We start from the raw sequence: 26,997 nt of genomic DNA, 5'->3' as shown, positions 1-26,997 counted from the left end.
AGCAATTATATTCTAGCTTCATAGCAGATATTTATAACTTAGCTATAAACAAACGCTGATCTAAAGCTTTGCAGACAGCTCTCAGGCAAACTTAATTATTATTCAATTTATAGGAATATTAGCCACTTTTTTCCCCAGTATTACAGTTACTACTATCTTTTAATGACTGCAGGAGGATATAAATTACATCTTTTCTGACATGTGTTTACTCTTGAAGTGGGGAAGTCAGTAAGAAGCCTGTTGTTACAACTCAGTGTAACAATATTTTTTGACACCTTAAGTCACAGTCTAATGTCAAGTAAATAAAGCTGTCTCCATACAGCGGCAAGGACTCTGGAGCAGACCCTTGTTCAAGATCAGCAATCTGTCTTTTGAATGGACATGACTTTGGTTGCTATCTGTTTTAAGTGTAAATTATATCTACTGAAGTCGTGTTTATGGGGGAAAGGAGAAAAGAGGGTTTAAATCCAGAAAAAGAATTTTAATTCTTCTGCAGTGTTAATTGGATATCTTGACCAAAATTTATTCTGACTTAGATTGTTACCCAGCTGCTCTAATTCCACTACATCTTTGTAACCATCTAAATGGAGGAAGACTCTAAACCACTGTTGAAAAAGCTTTGGTTTGTGACCTCGGTGTGAACCTATGCCCAGAAATGAGTTTCAGCCTGCATGACTGAGCCCACACTGAGGTCTTGTCTCATTAATAGCTTTTCTTAATACATATAACCACATTAACAACCTGGTGTTTCTAGGAAGCAATGATTCAGCAAAGCCATTCTCTTACTTAATTTAAATATCAGTGAAAGTGGACTGGTCTGTATGTATTTTAAATGACAGAAGGCAGTTTGATCTACCAGTGCCTTTTTTTTTAAAGAACTTTTCAGACTCCTGCCATAAGAAATGCTCTAATGAAACGGCCTTTGTCATGATCTCCCAACGGCCGAGAAGATTCACCTTAATGGTACTTGGACAGGAGCCAGGACAGAGATGAGCTAACTGCCCAGGAGGACCCGCAGTCTAGCAGCCACCCGTCATGGGCCAGGCTGCTCGGAGCCAGGGAAGGATGGAAAGTCAAAAGCTACGGGAGATGTTCAGTGCCTGCCAGTCATTGTCACATCCGCGTGCTTCACCGACCGACGCCTGTGAATTCAGCTTCACAGCTCCTTTGTGAGGTAGGAAATTACTACTCCCTCTCTTGCAGAGGAAGAAAGCGAGGCACAAGGAGATTAAGTTGTTCTCCTGGGGTCCTACAGGAAGTCTGCGGTAAAGCCGAGGATGAATTTAATCCACCAGTTGAGTCACGGGGCAGCCGTTCTCTCCTCTTTGCCTAGAAACACCGGGCTTTTGACACAACCTTCAGTTCTGCGAGCAGTAAGCATCCTGCGCAATAGACACTGTCGCAAGTGGTTTCACTTCCCTGTCCTGCCAGTCTGAATTCTACAGACTGGCTCAAACTGCAGAGATACGCCGCACAATCGGGAGATCATCCTGCCTAGCGTTTTGGGTCAGTCTACAAGACAGACAAAGTTTATCTGCAAAGCTCAGATTTAAATCTTCCATATAGATTAGAGCCCCCTTCTATTTGCTTGCTTCCCTGCTTCCAGGAAGCATGAAATATAATAAACAACTACAAGCACAAAAGAAAAGTCAATGAACAAAAACTACTATTATTACAAACATTAGTGCAAACCACACAGTAGATTTTTTTAGTAAGCTCAGTATTTTCTGTAAGGAGGTCATGAAGCTGAGGCTTTAAACACAGATGAAGTGGCATTCTTTAGCCAAATAAGTAGTCAGCTTTGGAGCTCACTCACATAAACAACCTGGATTCTGCTGCTACACATAGTATTCTATCCTATATATTTGTATGTATGCTGTAATACTTTTTATTGAAAATATATTTAGTCCTGTGCTTTTATAAAATATAAATAACTAAAAGGCAATAAGGACCAAATTCCAAAGCTGAATTACATGTTTGGCTAGGAGACTTGTCTAGCATTATCTTAACTGCCTAGAAGAGGGTTTTTTAATTTTTTTTTTTTTATTTCAATGAGCCATTTGTCTATGTGCCTAAAAGCCAACACCTAAATCCATGCTTGACATTCAAATGCATGGCTCTGCTGTCAGAGGTGAGTGCTCACGCTTTCTTTGGCATCAGGTGCTCACCACTGTTGAAAACTAGCTCTCATTTTTACATATTCAGATGTAGATGTAGGTGTTTGGCTTTACAAAACTTGTTGGGGGGCGGGGGGTGTGAATCAAAGTTTGAAAAAGTATTTCTCCGAATACTTTGCTGGGCAAGGCCAATCGAGCTAGCGGATGCTGTAGTTAGTGGTCGGTAACCCCAGCAGCTGCAGCTGAATGGATGAAGTCTGAATTTGGAAAAGTGCACTTTTTCATTGTTTGCTCTTTAGCAAGAACAGACACTTGTGTCTTCTAGAGAGACTTCCTCTTCAGAGGTTTTCATCCAGCCATTTTATATAGCTGTTCCTGGTCTGAACGCCTGCAGAGAAATCAGTAGGCCAAATGGTGAATATCATACAGCCGTGAAAGCAGTCATCGAAGTGATCGAGCGTGACTTCCACGCCGGCGTTCTCCAAGCGCTTGGCGTACATCACCCCGTCATCTCGCAGGACGTCGTTCTCACAGGTCAGGATGTAAGTCTTTGGCTGGAGTTGCAGAGTTTCATTTTCTGCAAGGAGTGGGACTGCTCGTACGTCAAGCAGCGCTGGTATCTCCTGGATGATTTCAGCCATGCCTGTGGTTTGTATTACAGGCTTGTAGTTCTTTTTGAACGACGAAGGCAGTAGAGATGTCCAGTTCAGACGTCCTCTGAAAGAGAGAGCTTGGCCAACATCAAGAGCAGTGTGGTTATTAATCAGCAGTGAGTGAGCAAAGTCGTAATTACCATTGAAATAATCTATCCAATAGTTGATCATGACGTAACGAGGAAGAACAGGCATATTCATGTTCTGCTGATAAGAAGGTGTGTTGAAGTCAAATGCCTGCAGCACTGGATAAACTAAGGCCTGCAGTTTTGGTCTGATGGTCAAATGCTCATCTTTGCTAAGCTGTGGGAAGAATATAGGATAGAATTGGGTTTATAAAGAAAATAAACATTACAATATCAACTTAGAGCTTCATACAAGCAGCCATTCATTTCACAATTTTTAGGCTAATGCAGTTCCCAGTTTAACAATTTGCAGCTGAAGAACTTTCTGAATCAAAGGAGCTATTCTTGCTTTTAATAGTTTTCCATGGATTTTTCTTCCATGAATTTATCTAATTGGTTTTTTGAGCATATGCAAACTGTTGGCATCCACAGTTTTCTCTAGCAAAGGCTCACCATGTACAGAAGCACCACTCCGTGTTTGACTTGAACCTGCCACCTGCATTTGATGTGAGCCTACCAATTACACATTTGGTGCCTCCTAATCTTTTTCTGGAAGAATGGGCAAACACTTGTTTTGCTTCATCTTCCACACAAGATACACAGTTCTCTATCATATCTTATCTCGTCTGTCTCTTTTTCAGGCTGAAGAATCTTAGTGTATTTAATCTCTCCCTGAAACAGTCCTACATCAATGATTTAAAAAGAATTATGCATCAAGGAAATGAACTAGGAATGCTGCTTCCAAAACACGGAACTATCATGTTTATCAGTCCTTGATATTGAAACTTTCAGTGTAATTGTTCCCTATTTATTAATTTTTTCACCCTAATTCAATATTGCAAGATTGTCATGATAATCAGTTGACTGGACGTGGTATCCGCTTTCTTATCACCAATGGTTATGGCAATACGAAAAAGCTAATAATAGTATTTCACTCAACCATGAAAAATATTATTACTTGCCCAAGGCTGCCTTTAAAATCTTCACTAGATTCAATTCAGATTACATTTAAACTGCGGATATACAAAAGAAATGTCCCTAAAATTGCAAATCTACAGGAAGACAACAGAAGAATTAAGCTTCATTTATTGTATTTTTTGTCCTTCATTTATATTTGAAAGAAATAAAAACATATTTTCAGAAACAAACATCTAAAAATAGGAAGCTAAATTGAGAAATTATACATGTACCTAGTTACTTACTTAGAAAAAGAAAGAATTTACCAGCAAAAGGGATAAAAAATGTCATCTAGCTACTTGCTCTTAAAATCTGGCCCATAACAACTAGTAACTGTAGTAAGATGGCAAGCTATGTGTTTCACATTGCGATTGACTCATTTTTTTTCTGTACAGCGACTAGATGCTGGCTTTCTACCGTTCAGTCTTTAGGGCTGGCACATCATCACACCTTGTGATGATGCAGCAACAAAGAATCTGTCAACCTATATGCATCACTAAATTAGGGACTGTCGTAGTATAATACATAACAGATACTGGATGTTACCTGCTGACACACAGCAGCTGCCAAATTTCCTCCTGCGCTATCACCAGAAATTGCAATTCGACTTGGGTCAACCGAATACTCAGCTAAGACATCAGGCTGCAAAAAATGCTTAGTAGCACGAAGAGCATCATGGAATTGCTCGGGGAAGCACACCTCTGGTACCAGCCTGTATCTACAAAGAAAAGAGATGAGAGACAATTATCGCTGTCAGTGTACCTCTCTTTCAGGATTAACAGGTGATATCAAGTATTCCTTAATGGCAAATAAGTATTTCATTAGGACAAATATTATAGGAAAAATACGAGGTGTGTAATACTTAGGTAAGACTTAATCTTATAATTAATGCTCTAACTCTGAAAGATTAATATGAATCTATCAGATATGAATAATACCAAGAATAGTATAAAATTGTGCAGCGCTTTACTAGAATTTCCCAATAGAGGATTTCAGCATACATTATAAAACTGAATGAATATTTAAAACACCCTTTGCAAAGGAATCATTACAATCAGGCTGGTTTTGATCCAAATCCCCACCGTAACTAGTACGAGGGAGAGTAAGTCATATACACCCAATGAGTGTATGTATGTGACTTATATACACTCATTATATATATGACAACTTATGTATATGACTTATATACACTCACTTAGGTGAACCAAACACCTAGGCAGTTCTGTTTCCCAAATTTTTACCTATGCTCAGGAGAGAATGAACCTTGCTATACCTCTGTGCCACGAAATGAACAATAGCCAAGAAGTGAATACCAGTTTGCTCCAAATGCAACACATTCAGTAATTCCTCGCCTTTATTGAGGAGTGGAGCAGGAATATACCCATTGCACAGGTGGAGAGACTGAGGCACAGAGAGCAAGCAGTCTGCCCAGGAACAGTCAGCAGCTGAGTCCCATTCATGAGATTTTCTCAGTTTCTAAATAACAGCGCAGAAAAAGTCTGCTCATATTTACTGAATAATTTGTAATCTAAGAGTTGTAACTAGTCCTTATGGAACAAAGCATGTCTTCTATTTGTAGCTTTTCAACCAACAGATTTTACATATTCTCAGTAAGGGTGAGCAAAACAAGCAAAACAAAATCCAGTTTTCTGATTCAAAACATTTTCTTCAGAGTCTAAGCTAAAAAAAGTTTCACATGCAGAATAAAATTTAAACTTAGGTTACACAAAAACTGTTTTGAACTCCAAATCTTGCTTTCAGCAAGCAATCTATATACTGCATCAACTACAAAGGAATGTGAGAGAGTCCTTTGGAATCTTCTTGCAAAACTGGGTAACAGACTATGCATATATCATGAAAGCAAGATGTGCAATTGAACTGATAAGAAATCTAATTAGTCTTCACTAATTGAGTACAAATGCCTTGACTGAAAATTATAATAGCTAAGGAGAAGAGGTAAACAGTAACTCAGTGAAACAGGCAGAATTATACCACCATAAATCAGAAAAGGAATAATAAGAGACTTTTCAATACTGTGATCACTGCTGTCTGGAATAACCAACACCTGCTTTTTTTATTTTTCATTGTTTCTACTAATAAACAACAAAGGAGCAAAAAAAAAAAAAGGTCACCCTTTAAAGTACGCTGTAAGTATTGAATGAGTAACATCAACTCCATATAATTAAGTTGCAATTAGGCCACAGAGCTTGGTATGTAGTTAACTGCAGGTGGGAAACTTGAGTAGTTCTATCAAGTGATTGGGTTTGCAACAGAAAATATTGAACTTGACAATAAGGATGGGAAAAATACCAATCAAGCTGGAGTCATGTAGGTAATGTAGTTAAGCTAGCTGAGAGGTTTGTTTACCTTGGAATTGGTTCTGTGACTTAAAAAAGCAGCCCTGCTTCTCTGTTGTCTGGCACTCTGGCAGTCCTCTGCTCTGGAGTGGAGCACAAGGCTTAAATGAGATGACTGGAACAGTGGGAGACTGAGAGAGCAGCAGGAAGCTGCCAGACTCCATGGGATATTCTGGTTAATGAGCAGGGGTAACATGATTTGATAATTTTTATGTTGCAGACCCTTGCTCAATATGACTTGGAAACTGTGGTTTATAGACAGACTTCAGAGGGGCTACCATATGTATTTCAATATTATATATATAAATTTAATTTTTAATGTATATGTATCTGTAGAAATATACCTTGCGGCAGTGGCCACTGAGGATGGGAAAAGTCCCTCTTGAGGGACTTTCCTACATGAGGAAGCACAGAGAAGTGGTTCAGCCTCCCTTCAGGTATATACCATGTCCAAATGTGTTTGGATTTTTTGTTCAGTTGTTTTTAAAGTTCACAAGTATTTACAGAATCCTAACGTGGCACTTGAGGGATCTAAGATTTTAGCTGCACTCCCTACGTGTAGATACAATTGCAAGATGCATTACAATTTGCATTTTAGTATTTGTCCAACTGAATTAAGTGCTATTCTCTTTTCTCACATTTCTGCCTTTTAAAATGGCTGCTAAAATAATTAGAAACCCAAACGGATTTTTGATAACATTCTAATTTGTTGTAATTTAAAAATGGTAAAAATATCAGGCCGGTAAAGAGAATTATTGTCCAAGTTAAAGCCTTATACACAAGCCAGTAGCAAGGGAAAAGCTAAAAGAACTACATTACATATTTCTAATACCTTAAAATTACTCAATTAGTTTTAGATTACTCACTCAACTGAGACAACGACAGCGTTGAGAGATTCAGCCATGATTCTGCAGAGATTGTTATAAAGGCTTGTTCCTGGAACGAACGGATGTAGTATTAGGGACATATGAGTCCATTTATGTCAATAGTAGCAAAGCTATATATAAGCCTCCTCAGAAAACATAAAGACAGGATAGAAATACAAGCAAATAGACAAAGTACCAAATACACATTGTAGCAGAAGGAACATAATTCACGCCTTGAGAAGTCCTGCAGTCTAATGTTGTCTTTCTCATCTGTTTCTTGGTGACTTGGGGCATGTAATTTCATCCACCTATCACAATTCTCAGTTGGGCAAAATTTAAGGTACCCATTGGCTTGGGGGCATTAGCATCCAGAGACAGTTATCACTGCATGAGTCACTGCTTGTTCATTTTATTATAGCATGCCTTGCTTTGATTCAAATGAGTTGCCCTATTAACGTCAACTGAGCTACTCATTTAAGGGAGGATTAATCACAGCTATCCTATTTATGAGTGGACTGATTTTCTTTAATTTTGCTCCTTTCCAGTTACTTAATTGTTGGTTCCTGGTACTATAAAATATACTAAGACATTAAGTGTTTTCTAAAGTGTCTAGTCTTAGAATTTAATATTTAGCTGTAACATTTGTGCCATTAACTGCTGCATCTTGGACTTGAGGATAGCATCTGACATAGCTGAGTTATAGTCATCCAAACAAAGCTCAGTAATTTAATATAAACTTTTTGCACAACGAGAGTCATATGCAACTGTTACAGAACAAATGAGGTAGGCAGGATGCTAACAGCCCTTAGGCAGGCCTAAGAAAATCCATCTCAAAGCACAATTCCTCTGAAGGAAGAAGAGCAAAATTTTTAACTGCTATAGGACTACAGGACAAAGAGACTGGGATTTCCAAAGGCACGTGAAGGCTGTATGGACTTCATGATGTCCCCGGAGCAATGGTGAAGGAAAAGGAGGAAGGCTCCGACCCGATCTGGATCTCGGAGCGGCCATGAGAATTGCACGCGCTTTCTCCTCCCAAGGCTTTCCTCCTCCTGTACGATGTGGAAGGATCAGTGGTTAGCTTATCCTTGCCTATAGCTATACCTTACTTTTTCTGATCATGTTTGTGGCTTCCAAGTTAACTGGAGTAAATAGCATTAATTTTCAAGGTAACTTCTGCTAGTGGTGGCAGTGGTCCCCTAAGGGAGGGGGCCAGACCATGGGATGGGAACTGACCTCTACCTGCTTCCTTCATCACATCGCCCATTACCTGTGACCAGCAGCATGTATTCCCAAGAACGTGCTATTTAAGAGCCAAACATTAGCAATGCTGTTACATGCAGTGTTGTTCCACTCACTCTTCTGCCAATTACTGTGTGAAAACGGGGCAAAAGCCTTACACGTGGTCACCGGATCCTGATCACCACAGATCGACTTTTGCACATGACCAGAGAAAACGGAGGACTGGCCCCAACAGCCCATCCAGGCATGCCAGGAATTTAAACAAGAAGCTATTTTGTCTTCTCAGGATGTAACAAAATTAACCTTCTGGCCCTTTTACAGCCCACGTGCAGATAAGATAATGCATTTTTGCTGTGTACTCTTGATACTTTTCCCCTCCCTCCTTAGAGCTGATTCCACCAGAGTGGGAGACAGTCACTACTGAATTTAGGTACGTCTTAGCAAAATTGTCATCCCTGGCAGGAAAAACAGCTTTTGGCTTCTCCTGCTAGGATGAAACCAGACCAGAATCCTGTTTAATTACTGGCAGACCCGTACTTGCGCTGGCCAAGGCCCAGCCTCCTCCGTGGATGTAAACAACGCTGCGCTTGAGCCTTTCATCTCGCTTCGCAGGAGGTTCAAACACTCTGACTTCCACACCGTCAAAAACAGCATCTGTGATGTTAATGTCTTCAGAGGAGACAGACTTCAGCTTGTCAAAGGTACAAATCAAATAATTCAGAACTATCAAGTGATGGCTGAGTCTCAGGTAGTGAATCAGGTGACACTAGGAGGAAAAAAAAGAAAAGAAAAAAGGAGATTTCTGTTACTTCAGAGCATATCATACAATATTGCATTGATGTTTAACGCAACCACCCTCAAAGGGCAGGTCCCGTATGACAATGAGTATGGATTGGATTCTTAGAATATTCACCAGAAAATGAATGATTATCAAAGACCTCTGATGCTTTTAAAGATGCATTAAAACAAAACCTTCTCCATAAAAAATTCTCCGTTGTCAAAATAAATCAAACCATGAGCACCACATGGATCAATACAACTGTGAATGAGCACTCAGATCTTTGTCTTTGAAAGACACCTCCAAAAGGAGATGAACCTCACCAGCATCCTCCACTATGGGACTTGTGAAGCTCCTCAGACTGGTGCCAGCAGAGGGCAATAGCACACAGGCAAAATTTTTGTGGCTGTAAGGTATCAAAAATGCCAATTATTTCTCTTGTTCCACCCCAAAGCATAAGTCTTTCCACTTCTGAATTAAGAAAGCTCTCAAGGATTGCAAAGAAATTTGAAAACAGGAGTGGTCTTAAAGGAACATAACGGTTGTTTATTGCCTTGTCCTGTATTTACCTGCTCAATTGGGAAGGATCTGAAACGCTATCCAAGAACCACGGCAGGTTAGTGTTTTTTTATTTCCCAACCCCAGAAACTAAAGTGAATTACTTTTTTTGTGTGAGTGTGTAAAACACTAGGAAAATTAAGAATGATGTGATCTTTCTGTCCCCTTACGGTAGAAGGGGAGAGATTTTTATCCTCTTTGGCTCTCCAGGATTTTAATTTTCATGTTTATTTTTTAAACTTTGCCCTGAACAGATTAAAAACCTGCTTCTCTCAGCAAACAGTACTGGGATCCAAGGCACTTCTCCAGCCTAGACGGTCACGACCTGCTCCCCATGTATGACCTGCACACTATTTGTGGTGCATACTTGTTCCCATTCCCTAGCTGGTGCAAAAGGGGAGGCAAAGGGTGAGCCAAAGGACTGCAGGGACTACGATGTCGTGACTGGCCATTAAAAAGTAGTGGAGGGACTTTCCTCTTTTGCAAAGTTAATCCCTATCCTAGTGATGAAGGATAGAAATTGGATAATCAGCTAAGCCTTTTGTACAACTTTCTCAGTCAAGGCAAAGCAGTTGGGAGGTAAAATTAACACATATGCCTAATGTATATCTTTAGGACCACTGCCATAAAGAAAACTGTCAGCTGTGACCTTTTATTTACATACAGGTAACAGATACTTGGAAGAAAAACTGTACTGTTAGGAGTGATGCCGCTTGTCTACACACAACCATTTTACTGTTTTAATTCTGCTAGTACCACCAGTACAGCACAAACCTGCTAGCATGGATTAAAGATGCTGCCACCTGAGGGAGCGGGGTCACCCAGGTACCAGCCTGACCACAGTCACGTCCTGAAGAACAGATAGTTGCCATAGTTTAACGTGTACAAAAACAAAGTGGAAGCCAAGTCCGGTTCCTTGTGACAGACATGAATCATAGAATCACAGAATAGTTTGGGCTGGAAGGGACCTTTAAAGGCCATCCAGTCCAACTCCCCTGCAGCGAGCAGGGACATCCCCAACCAGACCAGGCTGTTCAGAGCCCTGTCCAACCTGACCTGGGATGTCTCCAGGGACGGGGCATCTCACACCTCTCTGGGCAACCTGGGCCAGGGTTTCACCACTCTCATGGTGAAACATTTCTTCCTTAGATCTAGTCTAAATCTGCCCTCTCTTAGTTTAAAACCGTTACCCGCTGTCCTATCACTACAGGCCCTGCTAAAACATCTGTCCCCACCTTTCTCCTAAGCCCCCTTTAAGCACTGTCAGGCTGCAATAAGGTCTCTCCAGAGCCTTCTCTTCTCCAGGCTGAACAACCCCACCTCTCTCAGCCTGTCCTCATAGGAGAGGTGTTCTATCCCTCTGAGCATTTTTGTGGCCCATGATTTTGCAAATAAGAGTTTCACAGTCTCTTTCTCGTTTCTAGTATTTGTTCACAAGGACAACTATTTCATTTTCTTGACTTGGGTTTCTTTACGATATTCCCGCAGCACCATTTTCACGGCCACTTTCAGTGCCAAGTCTCAGCTTCTCTGCCAGGAGCTCCTGCTCACGGTGAAGGAAGGATTAACGGAGGCAAACGCACACCTCCGGAGGAAAAGCAAGTTTTGAAGCATTCAGCAGCATGCGTGCCAGAGAGGTTCTGCCTCCTTAAGTCTATAGCCCCAGCTCCTTACACGTAACTTTTTAATCTGTCATCATTAGTTTGAAGGTAAAAAAAATTAAATACTTGCTTTCAGTCAGGTGCTGTATAGAAATGGCCCTGCACAGCCCCACTTCCACTGCAGATTGCTGTAGAAAAAGACAATTTTTGACATTTTTCCCCAAAAAAGTCTATGCCAAGTACAATGGGCTGCTATGTGAGCAGGGAGAGGAATCCACTTCCAAAACAAAAATTTACAAAAATGACTTTTTTTCTTGCTTTAGCTTGTGGTAATGTCACCCTGCTGAGATAGTTTGGTGGGAATCCAAATTTTAAAATGTTTGTTGCTTTTTGGATGGTGTATCATTTCTTTATGCTGCAAGGCTTTTCTCTGGGAGAAGAAAAACAAAGTATCCACCTGGCAGGAAGAAATGCTGAATTCACAAGGCTGTTTCTATCTCTGAATTTCAGATCATGCTTTTCTCCCACTGTTACTTAAAAATTCCCACAGGAAAACCCAATTCAAGTTTGAAATCTGAAGAGCGATACATGTATTAACAAGCTGGCAGACAATTTGTTGGGCTGCCACTGCTATAACCAGCTAAAGATCTGATCCTCTGTGTGCCCCATGCAGGCTCCCGGGGAAGGTAACCGCTGGGAATCAATTTTAGAAATACTGCCAGGGAAAACAGTGGGTTTGTACTTTTTTTTTTTTTAGCCTGACTCTGCTGCAACAGACATCCAATTTTAGTTTTCTCTGACTTTAGTTCACATTCTTTGTAGACAACATTACCACATGTTCCCTGCAATCAGAAATGTTTTATTTTCAAGGCTAGTTAGTGCTGTTTACCGAGAAGTGTTTTGCCCTGTTCTTTAATCCAGAGAGCACTGTGGCCATCTGCAGGTTATCACATGCTTTTTTTTTTTTCCTATAATAGACCACTCTTTCCAAGAATACAAAAAACCTGGAAGAGATGCTTTGTACCCCAGGGCACAAAAGCAACAGTCCTAATTTTTTTGTTAGGCATAGGCAGTTTTTTTGCCAAGCACTTATCAGACAGATTCTTTGGAAGTGTATCTATCTTATCAGCCTACTTGGTTGTCATTTATAAGGCATCAGGATCGCACTTTTTGCTGGCAAAGAGCTAGTCTCGTCCAAAGTTCTAACAAAATTATTCTATATCTATTTCTCTATAAATAAATATTTAAAATAGATATAGAATATCTTATCACTCTGTAATAGAACTTTTGGCAGAAGAAGGTACCTTTAATGGTTGTCTAACTCTCTTCTAGGACTGTGTTGCCACCCAACCAAAGGGCAGACCTGCCCACCCTGTTGACTGCGCTTCCCTGGCACCTTTCTTGCGTTGGCATCAATGAACATGAAGCCTCAGAGTGTCACCTTGCTGCACCAGCTCAGTATGAACCCAGCAAAAACAGAGAAACAACCTTAAACTTCAGCCAGGTCACCATCTTACTGATAACCTACAGGAGGAACGAGGGAGTGGGTGAAAGGATGGGACCAGCCCTTTTGGCAGCACTCCCCAGTTGGATTGGCTTAAATCCGTTATGAAAACTGTATCTGGTCATCTCTTGTGAACGATAATTGGTTTGATCTTTGCTGGTGTTCGTGATTTTTATCACCCTCACCATGACAGCATACAGGACTATTGCAGGCTATCAAATATAGGGCTTAAATATATGGGAAGTGTGTGTGTGTGTGCGTGTGTGTGTGTGTGTGCGTGTGGAAGAGAAGAGGGAAACAGTGACGTTCTCTGGTGAAAAGGGAGAAAAGACTGCTAGTAGTAAAAGCTAGTGAAAAGGAAGAGAAAGCAAAAGGACAAGAAGGAGGTTAAGAAATTAAGGGACTACAGAAACAAAGTCAAGACAAACTCACAGAAACAGGGACTAGTAGAAAGACGAAAGCCCTGTTAGCTCAGAACTGCTGTGCCAGCCACAGGCACGGCACATCGCTCAGTCTGGGACACGGCCGCAAGTTTTCCCATGTAACGGCTGGTTTTATGCATCCGTCTGAGTAAACGCTTTTGTTTTCTGAACAGGGAGCTCTGGGGAAACGCGGCTGGGGAACTTACTCATGGGCTGCACCGAGTAATGGGCTGACACCCACCGAGAGAGCTCAGCTGCCGCGAAGCGAGGCAGAGCTGGGTGAGCAGGAGGACCCCAGCAGAGGAGGCCCGGACGGGCTAGCGAGGCAAACGTGAGTGTTTTGCTGCATTTGAAGCGAATTCAGCAAATAACCACCGTGGCCGTATTACGATAGCCCTACTGACAACCTACTGCTCATGTCTAATCGCAGCTTTTCACTTTGGGGCCGTTGGCTCCCCGTGACCCATGGCTGCCTCGGTACCACTGAGGTTTACACTCACACTGTAACACTCCCCAGCTCTCTCTCTTGCAAAGCAACCACTACAGCCACCATCTCCTCCTCTTTCACCAGAACATCCCCATAGCAGAGGTTTTGAGGTAGGGACAACCCAGGGACCCTCCAGAGACAAACTGGTAACGACTGTCACCTTCCTCCTGGTAAATTCTTTGGTGAAGTGTACCAGATTTGGAAAGATTGAATTGATATGGGAGAAAATTTTCAGTAAAGTGAAGAAGGGAGTCAGGGTAGTGATAAAAAGCAGGCAGAACGAACAAAGTACTGCTCTAGAGAGGCACCATTATGTCACCGTTAGTCACCAATATCTGTGCCTAAACTATCAGGATTCTTCTATTGGCTACTCAGCTGGTAATTTAATGAAGAACCTCAAATGCTCACTGCTATTATGCTTACCTCCCTCGTGAACTTGTATTCCACGTTAGTCATGTGTTCTGTATTACAAAAAAAACCCCAAACCCACAACCCAATCCAAAAATGTTTTTCTCTTGCTAATTTCTATTAACCTCTAACAGTACTCAGCACATTGGGATTCTTTGTCCCCATATGACTTCTACAGCTGACACCGTCTGGCTTCGCACCTCTGACCTTTAGCCACGACGTTATTGCAACAAGTGGCGTTCGCACGGCGCACAAAGGCAGCGCGCGCCTCGCTGGACGCATCAGCTGCCGCCTCTGCTGCCCTCGCAGCTGGTCAGACCCGAGGTCCTGCGCTGACCTTTCAGGCCTCGGCAGGATCAGGAATTAAGCAAACAGCTAAGGCTCCTTTTTTCATACAACAACATGGGACTAAGCCAAACCTCACTCATGACTCAAATGAGTAATGACGCTGGAACTGGGCGATTGAACCGTCTAATACTAAACTTCCTACCTTAAAAGATGCAGGCACTATCCTCAACTCTGGCATCGCTTTGCAAAACACGTATCTATAACATTAGTCTAAAAAGCCAACTACGGTATCTGCAGTCAATAATAGAGATTAATGAAAAACAAACAGGATCGTTTCCCCATTTAGCTGTGTGCAGAACATATTGTTTTGTGTGCATTTCAGGCCGTTTATCCTGTTTAAAGGTGAATGTCTATTTTATTTTATTTTACAGAACCATTTCTTAATGCAGGTGCATTATTGCCCAGTAAAGAATATGTATTTTTAACGCTCTTGTATAAAGACAGTCCTCAAAGACAAGTGCTCTTCATTTTATGAATTGCCTTTAGAACTGAAAAGCAACCAAGACGACTGTTTTACAGTTTATTAATTAAAAGCATTACATTCTAGATCACATTTTAATGTAACGTTTTGTGCATATCCCTCTTCATCCATGATGATCTGCTTTTATACCAGATAGATAGAGTTATCTGTTACTGCAAACAGGACTTCAGGGTGGTTCAGCTTCTGCTCAGGTGCCACTGCTGTGAGACCTACCCGCCACAACTAACAACTTGATTTACTGTAAACCAATTCCAAGACGGTGTTCTTGCATGCAGAAACAGAAACAACTTACTCGCTGGCTACAACTATGATTTACATCTGTCCAGAAGTCACATACTCTGAAATATATGGGTAGATAGGTGTGAAAGTGTTAGAAAGAACTAATTACTGTTTCCTCTAATCCTGAATGTTGATGTCCCATGCCCTAGATTTAATTCTGAAAGCAAGTGAGCGGCAGAGAAGCATGAAGCAATCGCTTGGCTGATGAGGACAAATACGAGGATAGTTTTCTCCCTTGTACAGCTGCCTACCTTCTTCCATATACATCTATCTGATGGCCTCTGTGCCAACCCATTTGTCCTTCCAAACCTCTGCTAACAGCTGTCCGACTTCCAAAAAATCCCTTCTTCCTTGCCATGCACCAGAATAGCAAGTATCTTGACAGTGGTGTTTAGAAATAACTTACTTCAAAGGGCTTATTACATAAACACATGCTGCTCCCTTTACTCTGATAAGGGAGAGCGGTTAGAGGAAGAAGTGAAAAACACCTGTATCAATCCTGCTGTTAACAGCAGAATTATGAAGTGTTGCTTTAGACTCTTCTTGACAGACACCAAATAAAACAATAACTATGGTTTAATCTGTGGCTCAATCCCATAATTTTATGTGGTTGACCAAATTTCAGTGAAGCCGAGTTCTGACGTACCTGTATATATACGTATGTACACGGTTTTTAATTGCTGATCTAAAATTGTGTTATACCACAGTTTTCTGTAAAAATGTCCCATTTTGAGACAGGTGAGAGGGGCAAATTACTCTCATTCTCAGTTAAGCACTTTCCCACCAATTCATTAACATTATTAAAGTCTAAGTTTCTCTGTTTTCATTCTGGGGCCGCACAGGACATTAAAGAGGGTGCAGGAACAAGGCTCTGAAAACCCAGCTCAGTTTCCAGCTCCGCCGCTGGAATTTTTGTGACCTCAGATGAGGCACTCCATCTCTTCCTACTTCTGTTCCCCCCCAGTTTAAGTTTAGGATAACAGTATTGGTCCCATTCTGTAGTATGTTTTGAAAGCTAGTTACAGAAACTGCCCTATAAGCATTATGCATTTTTTTAACCATGTGATTATACTTGAATGTTTGTTGAAGTGTCTTATGCTGAGCCAGGATATTGAGTCAGTCCCAAGCTTGTAAAAAAATTTGCATCTGGCTGGGACAAAACTCTATGTGGAAATGCACAACCTTATCGTTAGTACACTGAAAACCAGTGACAGCCTTATTATGTTTCGCTGGTAGTGATTATTAATGCACTGAGAAAACAAAACACATAATCCCTAACAAGAAATTGTCGTGCTTAATTGTCAGAGTCTTCACAAACTTATTTCAAAATAAACAAAAGACAATCAGTTCTATTGGAGGTGCATGAAGTTTGTTTCATGCCCTTGGAAAAAAGGATTACAATACATTTCAGGGATTTTAACGTCAGAGATGTACTTCTGTCTGCTATCAAACCTACAAAGCAAAGTAATAAATAGCGAGCTGAAAATACATTCAGAAGTGGGTGAAAGTTCAACGGTCACATTTAGAGAAATGTTAAACCATTTTGTCTTGCAATAACCTGTAAAGGAAGAAAGGAGAAGCTGAGCTCTACAGAAGGACATACACTTTATTTTATATACACACACAAAAGCTGTCTAACAAAGCAAATACACAAGCTTAACTTTTACAATCCTAGCTTCAGTTCACACAGTTCCTTCTTAAAGGCAGTCATTTATTCCTGACTTGGTGTTGTCTCTCAGTGTTGGAAAGACTCCTGAGCACCTGGAAAGCACCTACTCTTTCTCTCCTGAGAGGAATGCCCCAAGGCTCACCTGTTGTGCGATTCAGGGCACCTCTAATGCCTCACTACTTTTACGCTTCTGTGTAAAATTCACCTTCCTTTGGTTTGTAAGCTACGTTACAGGAACTGTCACTTGTTTTAGTGATTTTTCTCACTGTAGAAGTTTGTATTTCTAATACAGAGAGGTAAACTACTAATAAACTGCTATTTCCTCCCTAACAGGGACTTCCCTACCCCAGAGAGCAGGGACAGATGTGGGCACCTCAGCCCTGCCTGCCACTTTGATCCAGCTGCCACCTGGGCAGTCTCTGTCCTGCCAGCTCCTCTTGGGATTACGACCTCTAGAATATCCCGAAAGAGATACCCTTCAGCCTCCAAGCAAGAAGCACCAGAATTCATCTGACTATGCCCAACATACCACATAAACAAACTGAATGTGCACGTAAGCAAAGAGCAATATACATATATATAGCCACAGTCATATGATTTTCTAAAGATAGGTCTCCTTCAGCTAGAGGTTATGGACTTGATTCAGGTGTTCCTGGCTGAACCGTTATGATGCATTTTGCCGGCAGCATGCTGCGGGTTGGGGGCATCATGGCCCTTCTGGCCGTACCATCAATGAATTTGGTCAAGCTAAGCACTTGCTGTTCGGTTACTTGAGTTAACAACATGGAGCAAGTGAACGTCAAGCCATAGATTTTACTGAAGAATGAAGATACTGTTTGCATAATTTGCATAGTGGACGCGTAGGAGAGTATGCAAACCAATAGATTTTATCCTTTCATCCTAGACACGTGCTTTGATTCAGCGATACGTTTGGACCATGAGAAGATGCCCCAGTGGCTCAGATGTGTGGTCTATCTTCTCCCAGACTCTGTCTTCAACAGTGGCAACCACAGAAGCTGTTCAGGCAGAATATACAGGTCTGGCTGCTGTGTGGTCCACTCTCCTCATGCCTCCCAGCATCGGCAATTATTGCATGAGGAAGATAGAGGATACATTCCCATCTATTCCTTTTGGTATCCATTTATGGCTCCTCTGTCCATTAATTTTTTAACCCCTTTTTGAATATGCTGATGCTCTCATCCACTCAAAGTACAAGTTTTTGTACATCTCAGAGCCAACTTAGTAAGCTGAACTGCTGCTAGGAAATTTAAAAAAAATGCATACTTTCACATACATAGTACCTTGCATCAGGCCTGACCATGACTGATCAGTCCTTGTAAAAGATCAGACCATCCTAGAAGAAAATGAAGTGCACAGCTAAAGCCATTATCAGAAAGTTTATGCTGACAGGAGACAGATGAGAGATCACAAAAACATTAGCAGAAAATGAAGGTGACATCATGAAGTGACATAACAGCCATGTGTGTCTTGTGACAAAATCAAGCATTCAGAGAGTTTTGTTTGGTAATACGATTCCAAGTCAAGGCAGTTTAATATTTGAAAGAGCTTCCCTATGTCTTGTTTCCCTAAGGCATACTTACGGTATTAGAATAAAACCCTTTTTTTTTTTTTTTGACCTGCTGGCTGGAAACCAGACTAAGCCACATCCAACCAGATCTGCACCACGGAACCCCGACCAGGCGACTGGATGCCGGCGCTACTGGAGCGCGCCCGCTCGATTGGGGGGTCAGGCCGAAGCCCCGCGCCGCCCCCGCCGGGCCGCCCCCCGCGCCCCCCTCGGCGGGCCGGGCGCTGCATCCGAACCGAATGCCGTTTGCTCCTCCTGGATGCGGTAACCACCCGGCACAGCGGGGATCGGCCCCGGCTCCGACGCGGATGTCGCTGACGCTGGCTACTCCCTCCTCCGCGCCAGCCACAGACAGCTGCCTGCGGGCGGCTCCCCGGGTGGGCCGGGTCCTCCCTCGGGCCCCAGCGACCCCGGCACCGGGCCGGGGGGGGCTGCGGCGGGGCCCCCCGGCGCGCCGCGGAGGACGCCGCGCCCACGCCTTACCGTCTGCTGCACCGCCCGGAAGGTGGCATCCAGCAGCATCAGCTTCCAGGGGTCCGACACGGTGCCGGGCAGCGGCAGGTACACGTAGTAGGCGGACAGGGCGGCCAGCGCCGGCAGCAGCACCCAGGCGGCCCGCATCGCCAAGGCCGCCACCCCCGCGGTGCGCGGGGCCGCCTCGCCGCGGCTCCCCGCGGGGAAGCGCACCGCCCCAGGGCCGGCCTCCCCCGGAGGAAGTCCCGGCGTTTCCGTCCCCGCCGGCTATGTGCCAGCACGGGCTGGTGGCCGCCTTATGTGCGCCTCGCCTCCGCGCCCGCGCAGCGCCGCCCCGCCCGCCGCGGGGACCGCCCGCCGCGGAGGCCACAGCGCGGAGGCCACAGCGCGGAGGCCACAGCGCGGAGGCCACAGCGCGGAGGCCACAGCGCGGAGGCCACAGCGCGGAGGCCACAGCGCGGGGCTGGCCGTGCCTGTCGGCGGGGGGCAGCTCGCTTCTGCCGCCGCTGAGGACAGCGCCGGCCGGGGAGCGGCCTGTGGTCCGCACGGCTGCCGGGGGCCCCTCGGGGAAAGGCGCTGTGCCTCGCCGGGCCTCGCCGGCCTGGCCTCACCCACCGCCTTGCCCGAGTTGCTAGGCCAGCCCTGGCCGCCCAAATCTGCAGTGCCTCCTCGGGCCTACCCTTACCGCATCTCTTGTCCCCACCTTGGGCTGGCAAAAGCATCTGCTTCGTTCTGTGGGGCCAAGACCAGGTGGCAGCGAGACCCTACACAAGCAAACCCCGCCGGTTCCCATCTCAGGGGTTGTAACACCAGAGGACATATGGACGGTGGCAGTGCTTTGCCAACAGAGAACGAGAACACCGATGCCCAGGCGGAGTTTGGACCTCTCCACTGAGCCCAGAGGCTGTGAAGGAGAGGAGAGGGCTGTAACGGGGATCGATTCAGTCAGTCCGGGAGGATCCCAGATCCAGTATGTTTCCAGGGGGAACTCAGGGACACCCTTGTTTTAGCTGAAGAAACTGTAGTGTTTCCCATTTAACAAATCACAGGCCAATTCCAGAAAGGAGATTTTTTTTAAAGTATATTTCTTTTGTAATTTCATTTTGGACTAGGAATTTTTTTTTTTTTTTTTACCCTAGGTCAATAACAGATTCTGGTTAATGCAGAAGCATTTCCTATAAAGGACAACAAAATTTTCTAAATAGGTCTTTTTCATTCCTGTAAGTACTTTCTTGTCAGATAACTCCCCGCTCTTTGCAACATGCAGGAAATATAAATAGTATAGAGTTCAGCCTTGAGACAAATGACTACCTAATACTCAGTCACAGAACTATCTTCAGGAAATTCAAATATTTATTTAAATACTCAGATTCACATGCATTATGAATCTAATGCAGAAAAAAGAATGAGCACTAATTTTAACAATAACATTGCTTTTAAAAATGAATTCATAATACTAAAGAGTCACATAGAAATATAAAAAGAGTCCTGGAAAGGACAAGTTTCCTTTAAAAATGGACCTGAAAAGGTAATAAAAGAAAAATATGTTTCTAAGAAGTAAAAGGTCAGCTTTTAAGCCAGCTTTACTGGAACCGAAGTAAAACCTCGCTGATTCTAAAGGTTGCAGAAGAAAGCTGCTGGAATTTGTGAGGAAATAAGACTCTCGAGCATCTTTAACCTTTTTCATAACAACAGCAGATGGAGTTTCTGTAATTTTCAGAGTCAGTTTTGAGTACATTCCGGATGTGAAAGGGCTTTTAGGAAACATGCTTTGTCAAGAGAGCAGCACAAAGTGAGATTCCGGAGGTCTCCAGCTTTCTATACCGAGCCATGCCTTTTTGTAGCATTTTGTGCTCATACCTTCTCTTTTACCTGTGCCCTGCTTCCCTGCCTCCTTTTCTTTGCAGGCTCCCATTCCCTTCTCTCCCAAGCACCTGCCCCTAAAGTCCACATCCAGGATCCTCAAGTGTAATAATTTGTACCAGTCTCTTTCGATAGAAGTCGTTGTTCCCAAACCTCTGGCAAAACTGCGTCTAGTCCCACTCCTCCCTCATCTACTTAGCTCTTCAAAAAAGAGATAAAAAGGCTGGATGGAACTCTTCTGAGGTTTTTCCTGCTCCTACTGATCCCCATATATATCTTGTGCTTCACCTTCCCTCCTTCCTCCCATTTTGAAAGCTACTGCTCTGGCTAAACGGAATCAATAGCACTTTGAGAAATCTGTTTTTTTCCAGGTGCTCATAAAGAAGTGTGTTGGTTGAAAGAAAAACTCCTTCTTTTAAAAACAAAACCAAATTAGATAAATTAAACCCCAAAACGCTTGCAAGATACCTAGGGGACAAGCAGTCTACGTCCGTGAACTGACACCCTGAAGCCAAGAAACGGTTGCAACACAGCCAACTTCCAGAGACAATGCAGGGCACCAAGGTGTCCTTCAGGCCTCTTGGGGCCCCCTCAGCTCTTCTGGTGTGGTCTCATTGTCTTTTTCCACAAGGTACGAGATCCCTGCTCCCACAAAGCTGATGTGGTAGGATTCATTTAATGATTTAATCTCTCTGTGGGTGTTACTGCGAGAGGAAACTATTTAACTATTTAACTATTAACTGTTTAACTCCTGGGTTACTGATGTCTAGATAACTGGAAGGAACAGCATGTTTCAACTGCATATTACATTTTACACAACAACCAAAAAAATGTTTCTACTTCAGAGCCTATTGTAAGAAAAGCACTTAGATTTTTAAATGTCAGACATACAAAGAATAGTAAATATTTTTGTCATCAGTCCTGATCTAAACTTTAGTGAGAATAAATGTGCTTGATTAAAAAAAATCTTAGCCACTTTTCTTAAGCGATTACTACCTAAAATTTGTCTAAGTCCTGTCAGTCCCAGGAAGGATAGCTTAAGAAGTTCATCAGAATACCCTAGTTGCTTTCTGAGATTGTAATTCTGGGTTTTCAAGTGTATTCAAAAAATAGCTAATGCCCAAGTCACTCTCCACATGCATAGTGAGTCCATATGTATGTATTGTGTATATATATATATAGCTATGTATGTGTATATATATACTGTGTGTGTATATATATGTGTATATATATGTATGTTTAGGTATAGGTATAGGTTATATCCCAGGGCTCGGTTCTGGGGCCAGTCTTGTTCAATGTCTTTATAGATGATCTGGATGAGGGGATCGAGTGCTCCCTCAGTAAGTTTGCAGATGACACCAAGTTGGGTGGGAGTGTTGATCTGCTGGAGGGTAGGAGGGCTCTGCAGAGGGGTCTGGACAGGCTGGATCGATGGGCAGAGGTCAGCTGTATGAGGTTTAATAAGGCCAAGTGCAAGGTCCTGCACTTCGGCCACAACAACCCCATGCAACGCCACAGGCTTGGGGAGGAGTGGCTGGAGACCTGCCTGGTGGAAAGGGACCTGGGGGTGCTGGTTGACAGCCGGCTGAACATGAGCCGGCAGTGTGCCCAGGTGGCCAAGAAGGCCAACAGCGTCCTGGCCTGTATCAGGAATAGTGTGGCCAGCAGGAGTAGGGAAGTGATCGTGCCCCTGTACTGGGCACTGGTGAGGCCGCACCTTGAGTACTGTGTTCAGTTTTAGGCCCCTCACTACAAGAAGGATGCTGAGGTGCTGGAGCGTGTCCAGAGAAGGACAACGAAGATGGTGAGGGGTCTGGAGCACAAGTCTGATGAGAAGCGGCTGAGGGAACTGGGGTTGTTTAGTCTGAAGAAGAGGAGGCTGAGAGGAGACCTTATCGCTCTCTACAACTACCTGAAAGGGGGTTGTGGCGACGAGGGTGTTGGTCTCTTCTCCCAAGTAACTAGTGATAGGACAAGAGGAAATGGCCTCAAGTTGCACCAGGGGAGGTTTAGATTGGATATTAGGAAAAATTTCTTCACTGAGAGAGTGGTCAGGCATTGGAACAGGCTGCCCAGGGAGGTGGTGGAGTCGCCATCTCTGGAAGTGTTCAAAAAACGTGTGGATGTGGCGCTTCAGGACATGGTTTAGGGGACATGGTGGCGCTGGATTAATGGTTGGACTTGATGATCTTGAAGGTCCTTTCCAACCTAGTGATTCTGTGATTCTGTATCACGTTCTTTTTAAACATTTAACTGAGAAGCTATGTGTACATCACCTGTTAATCCTGAGTCCTGACAAATATGCTTCTCCTGTCTTTGCAGGCACATCATTTTATATAGGTTTTTTTGAGGATCTATGGGTCAAGTGGAAATTAATGTACAATCACCAGTATCTTTTCCAGAAACTATACTGCAGAACTTGTTCCAAACCGAGGAGGAACCTGGTCCCTAGTTCAGGGTGTGAGGGAAACTGAAGACCTGGCTGAAAAGGCCTTTGTAAGAGGGCAAAGAAAGGAGAGAAGGGGAAAAGGCCAGTGAAGTGTGGTCTGGCCGGGAACTGCAAAATGATGGCCCAAACTGGTACTTCAGGGTGACAAAACGACCTCAGGTTAGGCTGTGTTTTTACTGTAAGTCATTGTTGCAATTACTCCGTATGAAATACAGTGATTGTATGACCGTGTAATAATTGGCTGAATAAGTGTCGAAGTTGGAATGACCTCCTTGGTTTCCAGGCTGCTATTCTGAAATCTTTTCCTCAAGGAAATAATCCTAATTTACATGTACCCCACCAGGAAGTCTTTATTCACATAAACAACACCTGCTATCATCTTCTTCTGCTTTTTCCTATTCTACTTTTCTTCCAAATCATAAAAAGTCAATGGACTCTTACTGGCACTAACAGCTGCTAAATCAATCATGAAAATGCATGAACTAATAAAAATCTGTGGTATAAAAAAATGAGTAAGATCTAAGAACTCAATTTGGCATACAAGAATTTAGCATATAATAGAAAATATGGCTCTCATTCTTTTCACATTGAGCCAGTGAGACATTGTGCTAAATCAAATTTCTCTGATGCTGAGGCTGTATGAAAGAATTCCTTTCCAGATCAGAAAGTTTTAGTACTAGAGAAAATTAAAAAGAAAATTACGGTAAAGCATTTGGCATAATTAATTTGTTTTGGGGTTGGTGCCACCGAGTCAGCTGATTGACTTTCATCTTGCCCAGTCACCTTTTCTCCTGTCAGCTCTTTTCCCTCGTTTCATATAAACCGATTATTCTGGATGCATATGCACACTAATATCCTCGGCAAGGTGGAGCTTACTAAATTATCAATAGCACTGTTTTTGTGGTGGCCACAGTAATTATTTGTCCTCCCTTTAGCACCGTGCCTAAAGGTGGTCTGAAGGACAGTTGGACGCGCTGTGCCCAGCAGAGCGCACGCCACGACACTACACTCTGCATCAGGACACGGTGAGGGGAGCGGCGACAGGCAGGCCCGGCGGGCTGAGGAGAGCCGAGCCGCGGGCAGCCTCGCTGCGAGTCGTCGCTGAGGGACGAGCCCTCCCGCACAGGCTGCGTGCCGTTAACCGCCATCTCCGTACGGCCACGGCGGTTCTGTTAAAGCGTCTCTGAAGCTCGCGGCATGCAGCCTCCCTTGCTGGGAGCCGGACAGCGCCTCACGCCGGCCGGCGGGCCAGGCTGCCCGCTCCCGCCGCTCCATCCGGGCCTCTCCGCCCCGGCCGTTGGCAGCGTTCGAAACCCGCCAGCGGCCAATCAGCGCAGAGCGCCCCACACCCATTCAGCAGCCTGATCTCGGGTACCACAACAGCGCCTGTCGTCTGTCCAGGAAACTTCCCACCGCCAATTGGAGGCCTCCCGGCCACGAGCGGCAGGAGTGCCATCCAATCCGAGAGAGGAGGAGGCGAAGCGCTGTCCAAAAAGCGATGGGAAGAGGGCGGGACATCTCGGAGAGATGCCGAATGAGGCGGCGGTTTACAGAGGGGCGGTGGGGCAGAGCAACCAATGCACGATGCGCTTAGTGCGTCGGTTCGCTTTTTGAATTGGTGGCGGCGGCGGCAGCTCATGGCGGAGGCTGTTCTTGCGGTTGGCGGCAGGTGGCATCGGCGGTGAGGGGGGAGCCGGCGCTGGGAGCTGGCGGGCGGGCGGGCGTGTGTGTGTGGCGCGGGGACGCGGAGCGGCGTGGCCGGGCTGGGGCTGGGGGAGGACAGCGGTGGGTGCGCTGGGGCGGGGCCGGGCCCGGGCCCGGCTGAGGTGGGCACCTGTGATACGTGGGGGCTCTCTTTGGGCAGCCCCGCCGCTCCGCGCCTGGGTCTCTTTGGGCCGTTAGCGGTCGGCTCTGGGCAGAGCGGAGGCCCAGGCCCTCTGGCACCTGCTGGTTCCTAAGGTGAGAGAAGCCGGGGGTATCTCATCTCGCCTCCGGCCGCCTCCCGGCCGGGCAGTTTGGACACGCACCTGGGTGATTCCTCGGGAGGGGAATGGGTAGCACGGAAAGCCGTTTTTTTTAATGTGGTCTCCTTGCTTTAAGAAAACATTTTAGCGTGTGAATGTCTTGTGACCTTCAGGCTTTCCACAAACTCTTGAGAGGTCATTTGTAAGTGTGATGCTGTAAGGGCGTTCAGGTCTGCCTGAATCCTGGTAGTGATGGTGTTCTGCCTTTTGTTCTTCTTTATGCCAGGGGAAAACTGTTATGTTCCTATTTTCTGTGTGTTGTTTGTTCTTTTCTGTATCTTGGCACTTCCAGTGTGTAGCTAGTGACAAGTATCATGTTATTAATTAATATGTGACCATTAAAACAGGGAATTTTTTTTTAGTTGCACCCGGAATGGAACCCCATAAACAAATACATTGGAAAAGCCATAAGAAAATCAATGCCCAGCCCAAAGTATGGTCTTGTCACAAATATACGGTGAAGTTCTCTGTATGTGTGTGTTCATATACGTGTTATTAGGTATAACAGCAGCAGGATGATAGGAATCCTATCAATGTCTTGAACTTTTTTAAGATAATCTGTAGGATTTAAACTTAATGGTACCCTTAATTGGAGGTCTTTTTGGTCTGATTTTACTTATAACTGTCTGTGTAGTAATAATTATTAACAATATAGTTTGAATCTTCGAAGATTATGTTTCCCTCCACCTTCACTGCCAAAGAAAAGGTAATTGCGTAACGGCTCCTTGGGATATCTTTATAATCTGTTGGACAGGTAATCTGTAAAGACTTTGCCTGCTCAAAGTTACTTTCTCCTCCTGTTAGGTCTCAAGGTATTCTGAGAAAAACTAGCTGGGTGACTGGAACATACTGCTACAAAATTTAACTCTGTGGAGAGTTAAAAAATCTCTGGAAGATCAACTTTTTTTCTATATTGCTGTCATGCCAAAACACCCATTATTTTTTGTTGTCTGATTTTTACTTTGCTGTGTAATGGGACAGGCATTGCACAACTTGAAAAATGGTATGTGCTATTTTCCAGGGGTTTTATTATCTCGTGAGTCCTTTTTCAGACAGTGCTTTAACGTATTATTTGGGCGGCTGCTGTTTTAAAGGGGTATTTACAGTCATGAAGAGAACGGCTTTGGTTACAGTGATACAGAGGGTTATTATACTACAGGAGTTCAGATACGGTGGCTAGGCTGGATAACTTCTGATATCGCTGTGCACATATTTAAATTTGCATGAATGATGAATCACAGGGAATGCATGCTGCTTGCTTCATGCACAAAAGAAAATGTGCTACGTGTTGGGCAGATGTCTTAGAACAAATTTTCTGGTATGAGATTCAGGTAGCTGCCTATACAAAATATGAAAGGAATAAGAATTTTTCTTTTCAATATGTGACAAGTTTGTTTAATGGACAGGGAGAGCACAGATATAGTCTATCTGTGAGAAGATAGAAGGCCTCTTTACCTGGTGATGAATGGATACTTCTACTATATTAGAAGCCTATATAATATCGTCTATTATGTAGGACAATACACTAGATCATACAGATAGACATATATATGTCTATTAACTTTGTAAAGACTCATGCGTTTTAAGAAGCCTATTTTTTCTTTAAGTAAATACTGCTGGTTCTACTCCCTGGCTGGTCATTTTTATGTAACCACAGTAACTTTAGCCAGTTCACCTGAAAAATCAAATTTTAGCAAGATGCTTTGTGTACCCTAATTCTTCTGCTAATGTTTCACTTTAACAATGC

The 26,997-nt window shown here is 43.8% G+C and overlaps 1 protein-coding gene across 1 annotated transcript; it reads right to left on the bottom strand.

Annotated features, from left to right (window-relative positions):
- Positions 1 to 1,707: 1,707 nt before the first annotated feature.
- On the bottom strand, positions 1,708 to 19,391 carry NCEH1 (neutral cholesterol ester hydrolase 1). The gene is made up of 5 exons (XM_082003651.1): positions 18,924 to 19,391; positions 8,855 to 9,083; positions 7,076 to 7,145; positions 4,399 to 4,570; positions 1,708 to 3,073 (listed from the first exon to the last, which is right to left on the bottom strand). Exons 1-5 carry the CDS (start codon positions 19,059 to 19,061, stop codon positions 2,456 to 2,458), a joined length of 1,227 nt encoding a protein of 408 aa, XP_081859777.1. The 5' UTR covers positions 19,062 to 19,391; the 3' UTR covers positions 1,708 to 2,455.
- Positions 19,392 to 26,997: the final 7,606 nt, after the last annotated feature.

This window comes from Phaethon aethereus (assembly GCF_964289735.1).
Source record: "Phaethon aethereus genome assembly, chromosome: 9".
NCBI lineage: Eukaryota > Metazoa > Chordata > Aves > Phaethontiformes > Phaethontidae > Phaethon > Phaethon aethereus.
This window is presented reverse-complemented; position numbering and strand designations above follow the sequence as displayed.

What these genes read in the sequence shown, in the direction of transcription:
- NCEH1 (XM_082003651.1), bottom strand. Translation starts at nt 19,061, where the DNA reads ATGCGGGCCGCCTGGGTGCTGCTGCCGGCGCTGGCCGCCCTGTCCGCC. An exon ending in GCTGTCGTTGTCTCAGTTGA is followed by an intron (nt 4,571 to 7,075) that starts GTGAGTAATCTA and finishes TTTTCTTTGTAG; the next exon opens with ATACAGGCTGGTACCAGAGG. An exon ending in CAGCTGCTGTGTGTCAGCAG is followed by an intron (nt 3,074 to 4,398) that starts GTAACATCCAGT and finishes TTCTTCCCACAG; the next exon opens with CTTAGCAAAGATGAGCATTT.